This window comes from Carcharhinus amblyrhynchos, chromosome 9 (assembly GCF_965287045.1).
Source record: "Carcharhinus amblyrhynchos chromosome 9, sCarAmb.v2.hapA, whole genome shotgun sequence".
Classification (NCBI taxonomy): domain Eukaryota; kingdom Metazoa; phylum Chordata; class Chondrichthyes; order Carcharhiniformes; family Carcharhinidae; genus Carcharhinus; species Carcharhinus amblyrhynchos.
The window spans coordinates 2,149,069-2,172,138 of NC_137332.1; the positions used below are offsets into that span (position 1 = coordinate 2,149,069).

At 46.1% G+C, this 23,070-nt stretch overlaps 1 protein-coding gene across 4 annotated transcripts in view; it reads left to right on the forward strand.

Annotated features, from left to right (window-relative positions):
- Positions 1-23,070, forward strand: part of LOC145347545 (netrin-G1-like) — a 306,935-nt gene that overhangs the window by 270,189 nt on the left and 13,676 nt on the right. For 2 of the 4 annotated variants that reach the window (XM_080195069.1, XM_080195068.1), the window contains exons 4-6: positions 2,814-2,986; positions 8,496-8,522; positions 18,670-18,837. In XM_080195069.1, the coding sequence (XP_080051195.1) occupies positions 2,814-2,986; positions 8,496-8,522; positions 18,670-18,837 (368 nt within the window). Of the gene's footprint in view, positions 1-2,813; positions 2,987-8,495; positions 8,523-17,439; positions 17,506-18,669; positions 18,838-23,070 lie in introns of all 4 variants that reach the window. The other 2 variants (XM_080195071.1, XM_080195070.1) reach the window with 2 other exon arrangements.

A 23,070-nucleotide genomic window follows, 5' to 3' on the forward strand; every position in this document is an offset into this window, starting at 1 on the left:
AGCCCTCAATGTTGTGCTGAGCTATGTCCAATCCCAAGATCAAGCTATCCCCTCCCTACAGTTCTGGAGTGCTCCATGTGCCTATCCAATAACTGCTTGAAAGTTCCTAAAGTGTCCAACTCCACTATCATAGCAGGCAGTGCATTCCACACACCAACCACTCTCTGAGTAAAGAATCTACCTCGGACATCCCTCCTATATCTCCCACCATGAACCTTATAGTTATGCCCCCAAGTAACAGCTACATCCATCCGAGGAAATAGACTCTGCACGTCCACTCTATCAATCCCCCTCATCATCTTATAAACCTCTATTAAGTCGTCTCGCATCCTCCTCCACTCCAAAGAGAAAAGCCCCAGCTCCCTCAATCTTTCCTCATAAGACCTACCCTCCAAACCAGGCAGCATCCTGGTAAATCTCCTCTGCACTCTCTCCAATGCTTCCACATCCTTCTTATAGTGAGATGACCAGAACCGAACACAATATTCCAAATGTGGTCTCACCAAGGTACTGTATAGTTGCAGCATAACCCCACGGCTCTTAAACTCAAACCCTCTGTTAACAAACGCTAACACAATATAAGCCTTCTTCATGGCTCTATCCACTTGAGTGGCAACCTTCAGAGATCTGTAGATATGAAGCCCAAATCTCTCTGTTCCTCCACATTCCTCAGAACCCTGCCGTTAACTCTGTAATCTGCATTCAAGTTTGTCCTACCAAAATGAATCACCTCACACTTATCAGGGTTAAACTCCATCTGCCACTTTTCGGCCCAATTCTGCACCCTATCAATGTCTCTTTGCAGCCTGCAAGAGCCCTCCACCTCATTCGCAACTCCACCAATCTTGGTATCATCAGCAAATTTACTGACCCACCCTTCAGCCCCCTCTTCCAAGTCATTGATAAAAATCACAAATAGCAGAGGACCCAGCACTGATCCCTGTGGTACACCGCTGGTAACTGGCCTCCAGTCTGAAAATTTTCCCTTCACCACCACCCTCTGTCTTCTATGAGACAGCCAGTTACTTATCCAACTAGCCAAATTTGTTCTATCCCACACCTCCTTATCTTCGTGAGCCTACCATGGGGAACCTTATCAATCGCCTTACTAAAATCCATGTATACAACTTCAACAGCTCTACCTTCATCCACAGACTTAGTTACCTCCTCAAAGAATTTCCTCCTATGTACTGATGTCAACTTGTCCCCATTTTAATGAGGTTTTCTGTCCTTAAAACATTTCTCCATTCCACTTGTGATTGAGTGTCATCTTTAAGTTGTGAAAAGCGGATCTGTTTCAGAAGCTGATGATTTGACATGCGGATGTAATGTCCAGATGCACGATCTGGAAGTATTGACGGCGTTGTAGAGAAAAGGGAATGTCGAGGTTATCAGTCCTTCAGTCTTTTATCTTTCATCACTTAGTAAATTTCTCCTCATTGAGTCTGGTGTCACACTGCCTGATTGACGTTCCTGTCAATGTCTTATGGGGTTTATGCTGTTTAAGGCACTATATCAATGTAAGGGTAGTTTTTTTGTTGTTGTTGCCTACCTGCTTTGACTCCCAGCCCGACGCCTCGATTTTAAAATTCTCATTCTCGTTTTCAAATTCCTGATGATCTCACCGTTCCCAATTGGTCTGAACTCCTCCAGCTCTACAACCTTCCAGGATCTCTGCAGTCCTCCAATTCTGGCCTCAAGTTTCCCCATTTGAATCTCCCCACCTTTGGGAGCCATGTCTTCAGCTGCCCGGACTTCATGCTCTGGAATTTAATCCCCAAATATCTCTGTCCCTCTCCCTCTCCCTCCTCCTTGAAGATTTTATTCAAAATCTTCTTCTTTGACTAAGCTTTTAGTCGGAATCTCTCCTTATTTGCCTCACTGTCAGATTTTATCTGGTAACATGCCCTTTATAGCACCTTGGAATACTTTAACATGTCAATGTAGGAGGAGTTTCAGAAGTTCTCCTTGAATCACAGCCACATTGACATTAATGATTGGGAGGAGATTGTTACCAATTATTCAAAACATCACATGTGGAATTCTCCAAAAAACTTCCAAGTGTTGAATTCACATAAAAACTGGCGTAAATCCCATTAGTTTTTTTAGCAAGATTTTCAAAATGAATCTCCCACACTCTGTGCACTGCAGAGTGCATGAGCATGAATCACGCTGAAAATCGGGAGGACATATTCCTACTGGAATGGCTGGCAGCATAGTGCTGAGGGTGCCATTGTGCATGTACTGAATTGTCAGTGTCGAGATTGGTGGATGCGCGGTGGCCCCGCACTATAACCTCCCAATCGCTGTCCAGATCAGCATTGGCCAAGGACAATTGCTGAACTTCCTTGAGAATAGAGGAGGTGAAGGTGTGAACTAACTGAGGTGTACAAAATTCTGAGAGGGCTAGACCGGGTAGACAGGAAAGACTTGTGTCCCCTAGCTGAGGGGTCAATTATCAGGGGCCATAAATTGAAGGTGATTGGTGGAAGGATTACAGACGACATGAAGAAAGATTTTTTTCACCCAGAGGGTGGTTTCCATCTGGAATTCACTAAGTTTGTGGTTGAGGCTGAAACATACAACTCATTTTAAAGGTTCCTGGATCTGTTTCTAAAGTGTTGCTACCTGCAAAGCTACAGCTGGGTGCTGGAAATGAGGAGCTAGCTTCTTTTTTCTCTTTCGTGGTTAGTGCAGACATCGTGGACTGAATGGCTGTTTCCTGCATAGTAACATTTCTCAAGTTCTATGCTTTGGAGTCTGACAGAGTTCCTCGGTGTTTTTCAAATGAGTTTGCTGTTGTCTGTTCCCAGGTGTAGGTGTAATCTTCACGCTAACAACTGTATCTTGGAGAATGGGAAGCTGACTTGTGCATGTGAGCACAACACAACAGGGCTGGACTGTGAGAGATGCAAGAAAGGTTTTCAAGGGCGACCATGGAGAGCAGGCTCGTACCTCCCAATCCCCAAAGGGACAGCCAATGTCTGTGAGTAACGAGTGTTTGTCTGGCACAGCCTAAAATCAACACAAGATGCATTTCATATTCCATTCTCATTGGAACTCCAACGCTTTGTTTCCAAAGTACACCCCAATGAAACTTCCTGATTGTGTTACAAACAGAGTGTCAGTGAGAACTTGTACTCTCCCTGAATCATCAAATCTGACAGCCATTCAGCCCATAGTATCTGGGCCAGCTCTTTGAAAGAGCTTTCCAATTAGTCCCAGCTCCTGCTGGCTCCTGCTCAGTCCCCATGGCTCTGCAAAGATTGAATTATTTGGAGATGGAAGTGGAGACAGTCAATGATTCCAAAAGGAAACTCCATTGGAAATTGATAGGAATTAACCAGCAGATTGCAGGGATAGAGCGGAGAATGGAATCCAGATGGATTGTTCTACAGCGAGCTAGCATGGACACAATGGGCTGAAGAACCTCCTCCTGTGGCAGGATAACTGGGCTTCGATTTTCCCAGCCCCCTGCATTGCTGGAGTAGCATAGCAAGCTGGAAAATGTCAGCGCGTTGCCAAATTCAGGAATCACGACCAGCATCTGAGTTGTTTGGGATCAGGGAGGGGGGTGGTGGAGCAGGGATTGAGCCGGTGACCGGAGGGGTAGTTCAGGGCCGGCAGATGGGCAACTGGGGGAAGGATCAGGACTAGCGATCAGGGAGCCAGTGATTTCCAGGGAGTGTGGGGGAGGCTCATGTCAATTATCTCCCAGTATACTGGGAAGTCAGTACACGCGCACTGGCTCCCTCAGCAGTCTGTTACCAGTCTCTCAGATGGGATCAGACGCTCCATCCATCCCTCCTTCCCACACCAGCATAAATTCCCTGATGGCCTCCATGCTCCACAGAGTGCCGTAAATTCATTTCACTAAACTCGCTCAAAAAAACGGGCAGGAAAATCTCCCAGTTTCCTGCCCATTGGACACATCGGTTTTTTTGGAAAATCATGCCCTTTTTCCCCAATTTCCTTTTGAAAGTTATTATTGAATCTGCTTCCACCGTCCTTTCAGGCAGCACATTCCAGATCACAACAACTCACTGTGTCAAATAAATTCCCCTCATCTCCCCCTCTGGTTCTTTTCCTGATTCTCTTCAATCTGTGTCCCGCTGGTTACCCACCCTCCTGTCACTGCAAACACTTTCTCCTGATTTACTCCACCTAAACTTCTCAATCATTTGAACTCTTTTATCTGTGTAATGTTGGAGTCAGTGAGTAAGGTGCATTTGCTGGCGTTATGTAGAGAATGAGATTAGAATCGATGTGTGTGTTAAATGTGATGAAATTTCTCTCTGTACCCACACACACAGATAGAGAGGCAGCAATGAGCTGGAGATAGGGCTGTGAATAGAATGTTAATAGCTAAATGAACATCTGGGTAACAGCTGGGGAGGGTGGGAGGTGAATCAACTTCTCTGTAATAAATATCTGAAGCAGGTCAGGATGTGAAGGTTGTGAGAGACATTTATAGTCAATTTTGTGGATTGTCCAAGATCAGAAAACAGATAATGACAGGAAGAGACATTGACGAGGGGTCGATGTGAATACAGACACCCTTATCTATTAACCCAGTGAACACACACACTCATCACATAGAGTGGGAACATCCTCACACACTAATCACACAGAATAGGAATATCCTCACATGCTAACCACACAGAATGGCAATATCCTCACACACTAATCACACGGAATGGGAATATCCTCACACACTGATCACATATGGTGGGAAGGTAATTAACATTAGTTACATAATCACATGATGTGAGTATTTTCCTGCCTCTCATCCATAGAATCATAGAATACAGAAGAGGTTCTTTGGCCCATTCAAGTCTGCACTGACAAAACTACTCTAAATTACATTGATCCTATTTTGCAGAACTTGGCCCATACTCTTGAATGTTATATGATTTCAAGTGCTCATCTGTACTTTTTACAGGTATGAGGTTTCCCACCTCTACTACTCTCCCAGGCAGTGCATGCAATCTCCCACCAGTCTCTGGTGAAAAGATCTTCGTCAAATGGGTGGTGAGGGATTGGAATGCCCTGCCTGCTGCAGTTGTAAATGCGCCCAGTTTGGGGGCGTTTAAGAGATCCGTGGATAGGTTTATGGATGGAAAGGGATTGGTTTAGGTTAGAAGGTCATTGCTTTTTAATTGGTCGGCGCAACATCGTGGGCCGAAGGGCCTGTTCTGCGCTGTAATGTTCTATGTTCTATGTTCTATAAATCTCCTTTAAACCTCCTGTCACTCACCTTCAAAGTATGCTCCTTCAACCAAGGGGAACAGTTGCTCTCTACTTACCCTATCCATACCCCTCATAATCTTGTAAACTACAATCATGTCACCCCTCAGCTTTCTCTGAGCTAAAGAAAACAATCCAAGCCTGTCCAAACTCTCTTCATAGCTTAAATGCTCCATCCCAGGCAATAGCCTGATGAATCTCTTCTGCACCCTCTCCAACCAATCATATTCTTCCTCTGGTGAGGTAACCAGAACTATTTACAGTACTCCAGCTGTGGCCTAACTAACGCTCTGTACAAATCCAACATAACCTTCTTGTTTTTAGAACCAATGCCATGACTAATAAAAGCAAATGTCCCAAATGTCTCCTAAATTACCCTATTCACCCAGCCTGTCACCTTCAGGGATCTGTGGACAAGCATTCCGCGATCCCTCTGTTCCTCTGAGCTTCCCAGAGTCCTGCCATTCACTGAATACTCCCTTGTCTTATCACTCATTCCAAAGTGCATCACCTTTTCCGGGTTAAATTCCAACTGCCACTGATCTACCCTATTGACCAACCCATCTATATCTTCCTGCAATCTAATACCTTCTTCCTCACTATTAATTACCTCACCAACTTTTGTGTCATCTGCAAACGTACTTATCATCCCCCTGTCCTCACTTCCCCACCTACAACATTCTCACCTATATCATTTATATACATCACAAACAATAAGTGATTTAGTATTGATCCCTGTGGTACGCCACCAGACACCGGCCCCAAGTCACACAAACAGCCTTCTACCAACCACCTCTTACTGTCCACCCCCTACTGGTCTCCTACCAGTAAGCCAGTTTGGATCCAACCTGCCAACTTACGCTGGATCCCATGTGCTTCAACCTTCTTTATAAGTTCCCATGTGGATCATTGTCAAAAACTTCACGGAAATCCATATAAACTGCATCAAGTGCATTCTCCCTCATCTACACACCTGATCACCTCTTCAAAACATTCAAACAAATTTGTTAGGCATGACCTCCATCATATCCTCTCTCTGAGAAAGCCATGCTGACTATTCCTGATCAAATCTCACCTTTCCAAGTGGAGATTGGCAGGGGGTGATTCTTCATCCCGCTGCGCTGCTTTTGTCACAGAGGGCCAGGAGACTCGAACAGAGATTTTTTCGTGGGCTCTCCATTGGGTCACACGGCCTCACGATTCTCCGGCAGCCGGATTTCCAGCACCATTAGCTCAGTGTCAGAAATCTTGAGGGGGTTGAGCTATGAGGAGAGGCTGAATAAACTAGGCTTGTACTCGTTAGAGTTTAGAAGAATGAGGGGAGATCTCATTGAGACGTATAAGATGATGAATGGGATGGATAGGATAGAGGTGGAGAGACTCTTCCCGCTCAGAAAGGACGGTGGGACTAGAGGGCACAGCCTCAAGATAAAGGGGGGGCGGTTTAGAACGGAGTTGAGGAAGAACTTCTTCACTCAAAGGGTGGTGAATCTCTGGAATTCTCTGCCCGTTGAAGTAGCGGAGGCTGCCTCGCTAAATATTTTTAAGACGCGGGTTGATGGGTTTTTGATAAGAGAGGGGATTAAGGGTTATGGGGAGAGGGCGGGAAAGTGGAACTGAGCCACGACAGATCAGCCATGATCTTATTGAATGGCGGGGCAGGCTCGAGGGGCCAGATGGCCTACTCCTGCTCCTATTTCTTATTTCTTATAACTGAATAATTCATGCAAATTCTAATTTGCATACAATTTAACTCCAATTAGCGGGCCTGGGACTGAAATGTCCAGACCAACTAGCACCTGTCTCCTGTCAGGAGTGGTGCCCACTGGCGGGGTTTAGTAAAGCTCCCCGCTTGCAGGGAGCTGGTGGCCTGACCCCTTTGGAATGAAGGGAGCCGTCAAGGCCCCCCCCAGAGTGTTGGGCACCGGGAGGGAAGTGTCCCCTGGGCATTGCCACCATGGCAGTGGTAGCCTGGGCTGCCTGGCACTGCCCACAGGGCAAAGTGCCAATGTCCATGTGGCACCTTGGCACTGCCCATCGGGCATTGGGCAATGCCAAGATGGCAGGGCCTCATGGAGGGTAAGGTTTGATGGTGGGGCAGAGCCTCTAGGAGCGTGCAGCAGGGATGAGGGAGGTTCCACTGCCACTCTGTAGTTGGCTGAGTGACGAAGGGAAGGAGGCCAGCAATTGGTGCTGGCCATCTTTGTCAGGTGGGGAAGTGAGCTTACTGGGGGGCAGTGAAGGCTGAAAGAGGGGAGATGTTGAGACTGCAGGGAGTTGGGGGGTGGTTGGGTTGGGGTTGCTGTTGAAGAGGAGAGGGATTGGAGGTGGAGATTGCATGTTTGGTGCTACGGGGTGGGGGGGGCATTTGAGGCATGCTGGGGGCGGGGGGGTTGTCAAGCTGTCCCAGGTGTGTTCAGGAGATCAGCAGTCAGGCTGTAGGGGGCGATTGCAGAGTTAGCCAGTGACTGGAAAGGCAGGCAGTGTGTGACCAATGCATATGCGCTGATCTCAGCACTGACAGACCAGTTCGTGTGCAGTGGCCCACTCAGCGCTATGCTGCTGGCCTCTCCAATGGGAGTTGGCCCTGCCCCTGGATTTTTCTTGTGATTCGCGCTGGGGGCTGTGCAGTGCACAGAGTGTGGGAGATTCATTTTGAAATAGTTTCCCTGTCACTGATGTGTGATTCCCACTGGGCTGTGATTCCCTGGATTCTCTCTCCCACGTTCTTCAATAGTACTTTAGCCATCCTCCAATCTACTGGCACCTTCCCTGTGGCCACAGAGGAATTAAAACTTTGGATCAGAGTCCCTGTAATTTTCTCCTTTGCCTCCCACAGCAGTCTGAGACTCAACTCATCCACAGTCCATTTTTAATCTGCCTAAACTTCCATTATCTTCTCACTCCCTATGTCAAATTGTTCCAGAACCTCACAGTCCTTCTCCCTGAATTCTATACCTATATCCTCCTTCCCCTGAGTGAAGACAGACAGGAATTTCTCATTTCACCCCCTACTCAATGTCCTCCGACTTCACGCACTGATTGCTCCCTTGGCCTTAATGGGCCCTACTCCATCTGACCCTGAGCTGCTGGAACCTCTCCAAGGCTGCAGCAAGTTCATATCTGATGAGATTTTTGAGTTTGAATCTGGTGGATCTCTTTCTGTTTGCTTGCATCACTGTGTTTAAAAATAAAGATTGTTAATCAGATGTCTCTCGAACTCTTTGTGTTTCTGTTTCCCTCTCCAGGCCATCCTGACACCAACACGAGTGGCCGTAAGTAAAACCAACGATCTCTGACCTGTGACCTGCTGACCCAGAATCCATTCCTGTATTGAGATGATCACCTCAAACCTCTGGCATTACATGTATACAGGTGCAGGAGTGAACAGGGAGAGAGTGTGAACAGGTTTAGGGGTGAACAGGGAGTGAGTGTGAACAGGGAGTGAGTGTGAACAGGTGTAGGGGTGAACAGCGAGTGAGTGTGAACAGGTGTACAAGTGAACAGGGAGTGAGTGTGAACAGGGAGTAAGAGTGAACAGATGTAAGAATGTTAAAGAGTCGTAGAGGTTTACAGCATGGAAACAGGCCCTTCAGCCCAACTTGTCCATGCCACTCCTTTTTTTAACCACTAAGCTAGCTCCCAATTGCCTGCATTCGGCCCATATCTCTCTATACTTATCTTACCCATTTAACTGTCCAAACACTTTTGAAAAGACAAAAATTGTACTTGCCTCTACTCCTACCTCTGGCAACTTGCTCCAGACACTCACCACCCTTTGTGCAAAAAAATTGCCTCTCTGAACGCTTTTGTATCTCTCCCCTCTCACCTTAAACCTATGCCCTCTAGTTTTAGACTTCCCTACCTTTGGGAAAAGATATAGATAGCTGATCTACGCCCGTCGTTATTTTATAGACCTCTATAAGATCACCCCTCAACCTCCCACGCTCTAGAGAAAAAAGTCCCAGTCTATCCAGCCTGTCCTTATAACTCAAACCATCAAGTCCCAGCAGCATCCTGGTAAATCTTTTCTGCACTTTTTCTAGTTTAATAATATCCTTTCTATAAGAGAGTGATCAGAACTGTACACAGTTTTCCAGGTGTGGCCTTACCAATGTCTTGTACAATTTCAAAAAAATGTTAAACCCTGTAATCAATGTTCTGACCAATGAAACCAAACATGTTGAATGCCTTCTTCACCACTCTGTCCACCTGTGACTCTACTTTCAAGGAACCATGAACCTATATCCCTAGATATCTTTGTTCTATAACTCTCCCCAAGCCCTACCATTACCATTAAGTCCTGTCCTGGTTCGATCGACCAAAATGCATCACCTTACATCTATCTAAATTAAACTCCATCTGCCATTCATCAGTCCACAGGTCCAATTGATCGAGATCCCATTGCAATCCTAGATATCTTTCTTCACTGTCCACTGTGACACCATACTCCTGAAATTCTCATCCAAATTATTAATATAAATAATAGATAACTGTGGACCCAGCACTGGTCCCTGCGGCACACCAGCTGGTCACAGGCCTCCAATTTGAAAAACAACCCTCTACAACCACCCTCTGTCTTCTCTCATCAAACCAATTTTGTATCCATTTTGGCTACCGCACTCTGGATCGCGTGAGATTTAACTTTATGCAGCAACCTACCATGTGCTACCTTGTCAAAGGCCTTGCTAAAGTCCATGTAGACAACATCAACTGCACTGCCCTCATCTATCTTCTTGGTTACCCCTTCAAAAACTCAAATGTGAGACATGATTTTCTACTCACAAAGCCATGCTGACTGTCCTTAATCAGTCCTCGTGCCTCTAAATGCCTTAGATTCTGTCTCTCAGAATACCTCCTAACAACTTACCCACTATAGATGTGAAGCTCACTGGCCTGTAGTTCCCAGGCTTTTCTCTGCAGCATTTTTTAAACAAAGGCACAACATTTGCCACCCTCCAATTTCAGCCACCTCACTCACCTGTGACTATCGATGATTCAAATATCTCTGCTAGGGGACCCGCAATTTACTCCCTAGCCTCCCACAATGTCCTGGGGTACACTTCAACAAATCCCAGGGATTTATCTATCTTGATGTGCTTTAAGACTTCCAGCACCTCCTTCTCTGTAATATGTACACTCCTCAAGACATCAATATTTATTTCCCCAAGTTCCCTAACATCCATGCCTTTCTCAATAATGAATACTGATAAGAAATATTCATAGGATCTCACCCATCTCTTGTGGATCTGTGCATAGATGACCTTGTTGATCCTTAAGAGGCCCTTCTCTCTCTGTATTTATTCTTTTACCCTTTATGTATTTGTAGAAGCTTTTTGAATTCTCCTTTGCCTTATCTGCCAAAGCTATCTCGTGTCCCCCTTTTGCTTTCCTGATTTCTCTTTTAACTCTACTCCTACACCCTCTATAATCTTCAAGGAATCCACTTGATCCCAGTTACCTATGCATGTCGTGTGCCTCCTTTTTCTTCTTGACCAGGGCCTCAATAATCCTGAGTCATCCAGGGTTTCCTACTTCTGCCAGCCTTGCCCTTCACCCTAAGAGGGGTGCTTACTCCGAACTCTGGTCAACACATTTTTGAAAGCCTCCCACTTACGAGACATCTCTTTGCCTTCCCACAGACTCCCCCAATTAACAATGATCCAAGGGCTCTGTGGATTCAGAACTGCCTTGCCCACAGAAGGCAAAGAGTGGTTGTAGATGGGTCTTTTTCTGCATGGAGGTCAGTCACCAGTGGAGTGCCCCAGGGACCTGTCCTGGGACCCTTGCTCTTTGTGATTTTTATAAATGACCTGGATGAGGGACTGGAGAAATGGGTTCGCAAGTTTGCTGATGACACAAAGGTTGGAGATGTTGTGGATAGTGTGGAGAGATGTCAGAAGTTGCAACGAGACATTGATAGGATGCAAGCCTGGGTGGAAAAGTGGCAGAAGGACTTCAACCCAGATAAGTGTGTGGTGGTTCATTTTGGCAGGTCAAATATGATGACAGATTATAATATTAAGGGTAAGACTCTTAGCAGTGTGGAAGATCAGAAGGATCTTGGGGTCCAGGTTCATAGGATGCTCAAAGCAGCTTTGCAGGTTGAGGCTGTGGTTAAGAAGGTGTATGGTATACTGGCCTTCATCAATCAAGGAATTGAGTTTAGGAGTTGGGAGATAATGCTGCAGCTGTATAAGACCCTGGTCAGGCCCCACTTGGAATACTGTGCTGAGTTCTGGTCGCCTCATTACAGGAAGTATGTGGAAGCCATAGAAAGGGTGCAAAAGAGCTTTACAAGGATATTGCCTGGATTGGGTGGCATGCCTTATGAGGATAGGTTGAGTGAGCTCAGTCTTTTCTCCTTGGATAGAGGAAGGATGAAGGTTGACCTGATAGAGGTGTATAAGATGATGAGAGGTATTGATCGAGTGGATTCTCAGAAGCTTTTTCCCAGGGCTGAAATGGTTGCCACAAGAGGACACAGGTTTAGGGTGCTGGGGAGTAGGTACAGAGGAGATGTCAGGGGTAAGTTTTTCACTCAGAGGGTGGTGGGTGCATGGAATCAGCTGCCGGTGGTAATGGTGGAGGCAGATTCGATAGGGTCTTCTAAGACACTTTTGGATAAGTACATGAAACTTAGTAAGATGGAGGGTTATAGGTATGCCTAGTAGGTAGGGACGTGTTCGGCGCAACTTGTGGACCGAAGGGCCTGTTTGTGCTGTAGTTTTTCTATGTTTCTATGTTTCTAACCTTCGAAGGTTCCCTCCCAATACCATCAAAATTGGCCTTGCCCCAATTTAGAACATAGAACATAGAAAAACTACAGCACAAACAGGCCTTTCAGCCCACAAGTTGCGCTGAAAATGTTTCTATCTACTAGGCTTACTATAACCTTCTATCTTACTAAGTCCCATGTACTTATTCAAAAATCTTTTAAAAGACCCTATCAAATCCGCCTCCACCACCACTGCCGGCAGCCGATTCCACGCACTCACCACCCTCTGAGTGAAAAATTTACCCCTGACATCTCCTCTGTACCTACTCCCCAGCACCTTAAACCTGTGTCCTCTTGTGGCAGCCATTTCAGCCCTGGGAAAAAGCCTCTGAGAAGCCACCCGATCTATACATCTCATCATCTTATACACCTCTATCAGGTCACCTCTCATCCTTCGTCTCTCTAAGGAGAAAAGACCAAGCTCTCTCAACCTATCCTCATAAGGTATGCCACCTAATCCAGGCAATATCCTTGTAAATCTCCTCTGCACACTTTCTATGGCTTCCACATCCTTCCTGTAATGAGGCAACCAGAACTGAGCACAGTACTCCAAGTGGCGTCTGACCAGGGTCTTATACAGCTGCAGCATTATCTCCCAACTCCTAAACTCAATTCCTCGATTGATGAAGGCCAGTACACCATACGCCTTCTTAACCACATCCTCTACCTGCGAAGCTGATTTGAGCATCCTATGAATCCGGACCCCAAGATCCTTCTGATCTTCCACACTGCTAAGAGTCTTACCCTTAATATTATATTCCGTCATCCTACTTGACCTGCCAAAATGAACCACCACATACTTATCTGGGTTGAAGTCCATCTGCTATTTCTCCACCCAGGCTTGCATCCTATCTATGTCTCTTGCAACTTCTGACATCCCTCCAAACTATCCACAACACCACCAACCTTTGGGTCATCAGCAAACTTACCAACCCATCTCTCCACTTCTTCATCCAAGTCATTTATAAAAATCACAAAGAGCAAGGGTCGCAGAACAGAACCCTGGGGCACTCCACTGGTGACTGACCTCCATGCAGAAAAAGACCCATCTACAACCACTCTTTGCCTTCTGTGGGCAAGCCGGTTCTGGATCCATAAAGCAATGTCCCCTTGGATCCCATGCCCTCTCACTTTCTCAAAAAGCCGTGCATGAGGGACCTTATCAAACGCCTTGCTGAAGTCCATATAAACCACATCTACTGCTCTTCCTTCGTCAATGTGTTTAGTTACATCTTCAAAAAACTCAAGCATGCTCGTAAGGCACGATCTGCCCTTGACAAAGCCGTGCTGACTATTTTTGATCATACTATACCTCTCCAAATATTCATAAATTCTCAGGATCTTCTCCATCAACTTACCAACCACTGAGTTTAGACTCACCGGTTGATAATTTCCTGGGCTATCTCTTCTCCCTTTCTTGAATAGAGGAAGCACATCCGCAATCCTCCAATCCTCCAGAACCTCTCATGTCTCCATTGATAGAACAAAGAACAAAGTCCTTTGACGCAAAGTTGATGACGCAAAGATCATCGGCAGAGGCTCTGCAATCTTTTCTCTTGCCTGCCACAGTAATCTGGGGTACATCTCATCCGGTCCTGGCGACTTATCCAGCTTGATGCTTTTCAAAAGCTCCAATACATCCTCTTTCTTCATCCTCAAGCTTTTCAGTCCGCTGCAAGTCTGCACTATAACCACCAAGATCCTTTTCCACTGTGAATACTGAAGTAAAGTATTCACTGAGTACCTCTGCTATTTCTACCATTTCTATACAAACTTTCCCACCATCACATTTGATAGGTCCTATTCCTTTACATCTCATCCTTTTGCTCTTCACATACTTGTAGAATGCCCTGGGGTTTTCCTTGATCTTACCTGCCAAGGCCTTCTCATGACCCCTTCTGGCTCTCCTAATTTCCTTCTTAAGTTCCTTCCTACAAGTCGTATATTCCTCTAGATCCCTAACATTACCTAGCTCCCTAAACCTCTTGTACGCTTTTCTTTTCTTCTTGACTAAATTCATTACAGCTTTCGAGCACCACGGTTCCTGTAACCTACCAAAACTTCCCTATCTCATCGGAACATTGTCGTGCAGAACTCCAGACAAATATTCCTTGAAAATCTGCTACATTACTTCTGTACATTTCCCTGAGAAAACCTCCTTCCAACTTATGCCTCTAATTTCCTGCTTGATGGCTTCATAATTCCTCTTACTCCAGATAAACACTTCCCTTTTAGAATTTTAACTTTTGGGCCAGACCTCTCATTCATCATAGCTATCTTAAAACTAATGGAATTATGATCACTGGTCCCAAAGTGATCCCTCGCTAACACTTCTGTCACCTACCTTTATATTTCCAAAAGTGAAAAGGGAGTGAGCGTGAACAGGGAGTTTTGAGTTTAAAAACTGGCAGGTCATGTTGCAGCTTTATAGAACCTTGGTTAGTCCACACTTGGAATGCAGTGTTCAATTCTGGTCACCACACTACCAGAAGGATGCAGAGGCTTTGGAGAGGGTACAGGAAATATTTACCAGGATGTTGTCTGGTATGGGGGGCATGAGCTATGAGGAGAGGTTGGAGAAACTTGGTTTGTTCTCACTGGAATGACAGGGGTTGAGGGGCGACCTGGTAGAAGTCTACAAGATTATCAGATGCATGGATTGAGTGGATAGTCAACTTTTTCCCAGGGTGAAAGAGTCAATTACGAGGGGGCACAGGTTTAAGGTGTGAGGGGCAAGGTTTAAAGGAGACGTACAAGGCAAGGTTTTTATACAGAGGACGGTGGTTGCCTGGAACTCGCAGCAGGTGGAGGTCGTGGAAGCAGAAATAATAGTGACTTTTAAGGTGTGTCTTGACAAGTACATGAATAGGACGTGAATAGAGGGATATGGTCCCTGGAAGGGTAGGGGATTTTAGTTCAGTCGGGCAGCATGGTCAGTGCAGGTTTGGAGGGCCGAAGGGCCAATTTTCTTTGATCTTTGTTCTAAGGGTGAACAGGTGTAGGAGTGAACAGGGAGTGAGTGTGGAACAGGTATAAGTGTGAACAGAAAGTGTGAAAATGTGTAGTGTTAACAAGGGAGTAAATGTGAACTGATATAGTTGTGAATACTGAGTGATTGTGAACTGGTATAGTTGTGAACACAGTGATTGTTAACCAGTATAGTAAATAGGGAGTGAGTGTAAACTGGTGTAATTGTGAAAACAGAGTAAGTGTAAACTGATATTGTTGTGAATAGGGAGTGAGTGTGAACTGGTATAGTTGTGAACAGGATATGGGGTTTGATTTACTCTGGAGTCGAGTAGAATCTAGTCAAACAAAGCAGCAGATATGAAGCAAAGAATTGATATTATTGATAATTCACATTTTCACTGAAAGGAAAAAGCTTCTGAACTGGGTCTCACGGAAAACATTCAGTGGGAAGTGAAGGGAATGTCTGTGAAAAGGCTGAGACCAGAATAAGTGGGATCCTGTTGTAATCTTGATACCCCAGATACAGGAATGGGATCTGGGTGAGTAACTCGGGTCTCAATCTGCTCACCTTTAACCCCAGATTTTACATCAATTCATCCCTGTTTATTAACCCTTTGCATGCTGCCCAATTCATCCCAATCTATCCACACATTGACCTCCCCAAATCCATATCCAACTGGCAACAGTGACCGTAACTCACACACTGACAGAGAGCAACTAACTTCCAAACTGACCAAGAGTGACCATAAATCCCCAACTGACCAAGAGTGACCATAGCTCACACACTGACCGAGAGCGACTGTAACTTCCAAACTGGTTGAGAGTGACCATAACTTCCAATCAGACAGAGAGTGACCATAATTCCCAAACTGACCAAGAGTGACTGTAATTCACACACTGAAGGAGAGTAACCATAACTCCTAAACTAACTGAGAGTGACAATAACGGTGTATAAGATTATGAGGGGTTTGGACATGGTGAGTCAGGAGCAGCTATTCCCCTTGATTGAGGGGCTAAGGACGAGAGGCACATTTTTAGATCAGAGGCAGGAGATTCAGAGGGGCTTTGAGAAATAACTTTTTCACTCAGAGGGTAGTGGGAATCTGGAATGCGCTGCCTGGAAAGGTAGTGGAGGTCAGAAACCCTACAAACTTTTAAAAATATTTGGATGAACATTTGAAAAATTATAACATCCAAGGATATGGGTTAAGTGCAGCAAAATGGGATTCGCGCGACTTTAGATATTGTCGGTGCAGACTGGATGGCCAAATTGCCATTTCTGCAATGTTAACTCCCAAACTGACCAAGAGTGACCATAACTCCCCAACTGACCAAGAGTGATCGTAACTTCCAAACTGATCCAGAGTGACCGTAACTCCCAAACTGACCAAGAGTGTCCTTGCTCCCAAAATGACTGAGTGACCATAACTCCCCTAACTGACCCAGAGTGACCATTACTCCTCAAAATGACCGAGAGTGACCATAGATTCCAAACTGTTCAAGAGTGACCATAACTCACAAACTGACCGAGTATGACCATAACTTCCCAAACTGACCAAGAGTGACCATAACTCACATACTAACCAAGAATGACAATAATTCACACACTGAATGAGAGTGCCCATAACTCTCAGAACTGACCAAGAGTGATCATAACTCAATACTCTGACCGAGACTGACCATAACTTCCAAACTGATCGAGAGTGACCATAACTCACATACTGACGGAGAGTGACCGTACCTCCCTGAACTGACCAAGAGTGACCATAACTCACAAATTGACCGGGAGTAACTATAACTCTCAAACTGACCAAGACTGACTGTAACTCCTGCATTGACTGAGAGTGACCGTAACTCACAAACTGTCCAAGAGTGATCATAATGCCTGCACTGACCAAGAGTGACTATAACTCACAATTTAACCAAGAATGATTGTAACTCCTGCTCTGACTGAGAGTGACCATAACTCACAAACTGACCAAGAGTGACCATAACTCCCCGAATTGACCAAGAGTGGCCATAACTCCTGCACTGACTGAGAGTGACCGTAATTCCTGTACTGACCGAGAGTGACCCATACCTTTTTGGACTGAAATGGTTTGTGATTTTGCAACAGGAACATTTGAGGAACGGGATGTCAGCTGCCTGGCCCTAAACTCTGGAATTCTCTCCCACATCCCCTGTACCTTCCTCTGTCCTTTAAGATTCTCCTGTAAATCCCCTCACTAAAAAAGGATTTGACCTCCTTTCTGAATATCTCCTCCATCTCTCAGTGTCAGTTTTTGTCTCATTGATGGTGAAAAGGAGATAGAAATACCGCTGCTGATCTCCTGGACTCTCTTGTGATGGTCAGTCTGCACACAGTGTGTGTGAACACAGGAGAAATGTGGGGAAATAGTCGCTAGCTGGATTAGTAATTGCTGATTCTTCCTGATACATTACAGCTGACTCAGTCCGGGGTCAAACTCAGCAAACTATCTCAGCACGAGAGGGTGAGAAGACAAAGCAAGGTAGGAGATGACAAAGAATGGGACTGTAAAACAGGGAGCAGCAAATTACAGCACTCCCTCAGCACTGACCCTCTGACAGTGCAGCACTCCCTCAGCACTGACCCTCTGACAGTGCAGCACTCCCTCAGTACTGAGCCTCTGACAGTGCGGCACTCCCTCAGCACTGACCCTCTGACAGTGCGGCACTCCCTCAGCACTGACCCTCTGACAGTGCTGCACTCCCTCAGCACTGACCCTCTGACAGTGCGGCACTCCCTCAGCACTGACCCTCTGACAGTGCAGCACTCCCTCAGTACTGATCCTCTGACAGTGCCGCGCTCCCTCAGTACTGACCCTCTGACAGTGCAGCACCCCCTCAATACTGACCCTCTGACAGTGCGGCACTCCCTCAGTACTGACCTTCTGACAGTGCTGCAACCCTTCAGTCCTGTCTATCTGACAGTGCGGCACTCCCTCAGTACTGACCCTTTGACAGTGCCGCGCTCCCTCAGTATTGACCCTCTGACAGTGCCGCACTCCCTCAGCACTGACCCTCTGACAGTGCCGCACTCCCTCAGCACTGACCCTCTGACAGTGCGGCACACCCTCAGTACTGACCCTCTGACAGTTCAGCACCCCCTCAATACTGACCCTCTGACAGTGCGACACTCCCTCAGTACTGACCCTCTGACAGTGCAGCACTCCCTCAGTCCTGTCCATCTGACAGTGCGGCACTCCCTCAGTACTGACCCTCAGACAATACAGCACTCCCTCAGTTCTGACCCTCTGACAGTGCCGCGCTCCGTCATTATGCTCTGAGCCTGTGTGTTTAAATTTCTCGCTCAAGTCTCTAGAGTGGGAGCAGAATTCTCGATGTTCTGACTCAGAGGTGAGAACGTTACCCACTGTGCCAAACCTGAAAACTGTCTAATTTGTCCGTACTGTAAAAGGCCGACACAGGAATCTAGAAACCTGGGATTGGGATCATCCATTATCATCTGCTGATTGAATGGCTGGGTAATGAAACTGGAATCGGATGCTCTCGCCTCAGTGCTAATCCCTCGATATTTCCTCCTTCCCACTGCAGCCATTTTCTCCTCACCTCTCATTCCTGCAGCATGTGATCCATTCCCAGTCTGCTTCCCATCTTCATCCCGTCTACACTCTCTGTCTTTTCCTTGCAAGACTGCCAATGTTTCGGCCACTCGAACCGGTGCAGTTACCTCGATCTGCTCAGCACCGCCGTTTGTGTGAACTGTAAACACAACACTAGAGGCCGACACTGCCAGCTATGCCGACTGGGCTACCATCGAAACCCTTCAGCACAGCTGGACCACCACAACGTTTGCTTAGGTCAGTTCTGGATGTAATCTCCACTCTCACCTCCTTCCTTCATCCATCTGCTTTCAAACAGGAGAAACAAAGAAAATATCTTCAACAGAATTGAACAAAATGGTACCAGAAATCACATCTCCTTTCTCTAGTGATGTGGCCTGGCCCAAACTTTTCCTCGCAATGGAGCCTTGTCTGACCTTTGCCCAGTGATGGGACCAGGTTCAACTTTACCCTAATGATGAGGCCTGGCTCAAATATTCCCGAGTGATGAGGCCCAGCGCAAACTTTCCCTTGTGATGGGGCCCAGTCCAACATATCCCAATGCAGCCTGACCCTCGCAGAGTTGAGGTGTGTCGATCGACCTAAGTGATGATGGTGCAATCATTGCACCCTGTCTGCAATTTTATTTAGGACACTCTATACTTTATTCTGTCTGGACAAGGCTTCCCCTCCACCCACCCACCACCACCACCCCCCCAATCCCCTACCTTCATAGCTGTGACATTTACAGTGTTGTCTATCTCCGAGTACCTAACACCAATTCTGTCTCCTTATTTCCCCATTTCCAACCATTCTCCATCCAGAGAGTTGCACAGTACCACATAGGTATGTTCACCAGAACGCAGGAACTGGAGCAGGCCATTCAGCCTGACTAAGGAGAAATGCTCCAAAACCTTGTGATATCAAACAAACCTGTTGAGCTATAATTGGGTATTGTCCACCCCAGTCCAATACCGGCATCTCCACATCATTAATTAGTCCATAATTGATTGTTTTCTTAATTGCGTTTGAGTGATTCTGTACCTGTTAAAGCTCTGATCCAACAAAATCTATCAATCTCAGGTTTCATTTTGCTAATTGACTTCCAGCCTTGACAGCTTTTTGGGGAAGAGGGTTCCAGATTCTCATTTCCCTTTTGTGTGAGAAGATGCTTCCTCAACAGGCGTCCCGAATTTTAAATTCTATTGCCTTGTTTTCTGGACTCATCCCATCAGAGGGATGAATGGGCTGTATTTTACAGGAATGTCTTCCCACACCAAAGAAAGTAGTCCAACAGCTAATGCATCTGGAAGCAGCTGCCCAATGTCCAAAACACACTTCCAAAGGCCTCTCAGGAGGAGGAGGTCTGGTCCTTGAGGTGCCAGACAATCTGCCCTGGAATCACCAGGAGGCAGGCTTTTAGTGCAGGGAGGGATCTGTACAGGGAGGAGGAACAAAAGAGGATAGATAGGGGGGTGGTGTTTGGATTTTGGAGAGCAGGCAATGAGAAACGAAGTGGGGGGTGTGGGAGCACCATCTCAGGGGAGGATGTCCACGTTGCCCACAGGGTGTCCCCAAATGATTTGCCCCTCCGTCTTACCACATTTTCTTCAACTTGACCTCAAAAAGCTACCTGCCTTCTCCTGCACACCAACCATGTTATGTTATGGGCTGTGTAAGATCCCAGTCAGTTTGCTTGGTCACAAAGAATAAAGAAAATTACAGCACAGGAACAGACCCATTGGCCCTTCAAGCCTGCATCAACCATGTTGCCTGATTGAACCAAACCACCCCTCCGACCCCCTCCACTCTTCCGGGGACCATATCCCTCTATTCCCAATCTATTCATGCATTTGTCAAGGCACCCCTTAAAAATCACTATCGTACCTGCTTCCACTACTTTTCCCAGCAGCGAGTTCGAGGCACCCACCACCCTCTGTGTAAAAGACTTGTCTTGCACATCTCCTTTAAACCTTGCCCTTCACACCTTACACCTATGTGCCCTAGTAATTGACTCTTCCACTCTGGGAAAATGCTTCTGACTATCCACTTTGTCTATGCTCCTCATAATCTCGTAGACTTCTATCAGGTCACCCCTCAATCTCCATCATTCCGGTGGGAACAAACCAAGTTTCTCCAATCTCTCCTCATAGCTAATGCCCTCCATGCCAGGCAACACCCTGATAAATATTTTCTGTACCCTCTCCAAAGCCTCCACATCCTTTTGGTAATGTGGCGACCAGAATTGAACACTATCTTCCAAGTCCAACTAAGGTTCTATAAAGCTGGAACATGACTTGCCAATTCTTAAACCCAATCCCCCGACTGATGAAGGCAAGCATGCAGTACGCCTTCTTGACTACCTTCTCTACTTGCATTGCCACTTTCAGCGACCTGTGTACCTGTATACCCAGATCCCTCTGTCTATCAATACTCTTAAGGGTTCTGCCATTTACTGTATATTTCCTATCTGTATTAGACCTTCCAAAATGCATTACCTCACAATTGTCCAGAATAAACTCCAGCTGCCATTTCTCTGCCCAAGTCTCCAACCAATCTATATCCTGCTGTATCCTCAGATGGTTCTCATCGCTATCAGCAAATCCACAACTTCCGTGTCATCCGCAAACTTACTAATTCAAGTTACTATTACAAGTCCAATTTAATCTGAACTCTTTATTAAAAGTGGCAGATTAAGCACCTGTCCATCTACCCTGTTCTGGGGGTCAGTTTGGGGGCAGGTGAGGAGGTGGTGGGCTGGGCACCCACTGTGTTTTCCCTGTCCCTCCCACTGAAAACATACCTGGCAAGTGGCTGTCGCATCTCCCTTTTGAGTCTGTCCATTAAATCACCCCTTCATCTGCTATCCGGTGGAGAAGGTGGCATTGTGATATTGTCACTGGGCTTGTAATGCAAGGGCACAAGCTAATGCTTTGGGTACATGGGTTCAAATCCAACCACAGCAGCTGGTGGAAGAAAGAACAAAGATACATTCAACATAGTAACAGGCCCTTCAGCTCTCCAAGCTTGCACTGATCATGATGCCTGCCTAAACTAAAACCTTATGCACTTATGGAGTCCGTATCCTTCCATTCCCATCCTATTCATGTATTCGTTGAGTTGCCCCTCAAATGTCACTATGGTACCTGCTCCCACTACCTCCCCGGGCAGTGGGTTCCAGCCATTCACCACCCTCTGTGTAAAAAACTTGCACATCTCCTCTAAACTTTTCCACATGCACTTTAAACCTCTGTCCCCTCATACTTGACATTTCTACCCTAGGAAAGAGGATCTGACTATCCATTTAGTCCATGCTTCTCATCTCCACTAAACTTTTTTCCCATGCATCTTAGTACTTGAATTTTCTATCCTAGGAAAAAGCTTCTGACTATCCACTCTGTCCATGCCACTCAGAATCCTGTCAACCTCTATCAGGTCACCCCTCAACCTCCGTTGTTCCAGTGAGAACAAACTGAGTTTATCCAAAATTTCCTCATAGCTAATATCCTCCTGACCAGGCAATATTCTGGTAAACCTCTTCTGTACCTCTACAAAGCATCCACATTCTTCTGGTAATGCGGCAACCAGAATTGTGCACAATATTCTAAATGAGATCTAACTAAGGTTTCGTACATCTGCAGCATGAACTGGGCGGCACGATGGCACAGTGATTACCACTGCTGCCTCACAGCGCCAGGGACCCGCATTTGATTCCCAGCTTGGGTCCCAAAAACGTGCTGGTTAGGTGCATTGACTAGGGGACTAGGCAATTAGGGGAATTTCACAGTAATTTCATTGCAATGTTAATGTAAGCCTTATTTGTGACTAGTAAATAAACTATATAAAAACCTGTCAATTTTTTTACCCACTGCGGTAGCACATGGTAGCACAGTGGTTAACACTGCTGCTTCACAGCTCCAGGGATCTAGGTTCGATTCCTGGTTGGGTCAATCGATTACAAATATTGATTGGAAAAGCTATAGCTCAAGCACGTTAGAGGGGTCAGTTTTTGTCCAATGTGTGCAGGAAGGTTTCCTGACACAGTATGTAGATAGGCCAACAAGAGGTGAAGCTACATTGGATTTGGTACTGGGTAATGAACTAGACCAGGTGTTAGACTTGGAGGTAGGTGAGCACTTTGGTGATAGTATTCGGTTACGTTTACCTTAATGATGGAAAGGGATAGATATATACCAAAGGGCAGAAGTTATAGCTGGGGGAAAAGTAATTATGAGGCTATTAGGCGAGATTTAGGATACGTAGGTTAGAGTAGGAAACTGCAGGGGCTGGGAACAACTGAAATGTGGAGCTTATTCAAGGAGCAGCTACTGCGAGTCCTTGATAAATATGTACCTGTCAGGCAGGGAGGGAGTGGTCAAGCGAGGGAACCGTGGTGCACTAAAGAAGTTGAATCTCTGGTGAAGAGGAAGAAGGAGGCTTATGTAAAGGTGAGACATGAAGACTCAGTGAGGGCACTGGAGAATTACAAAT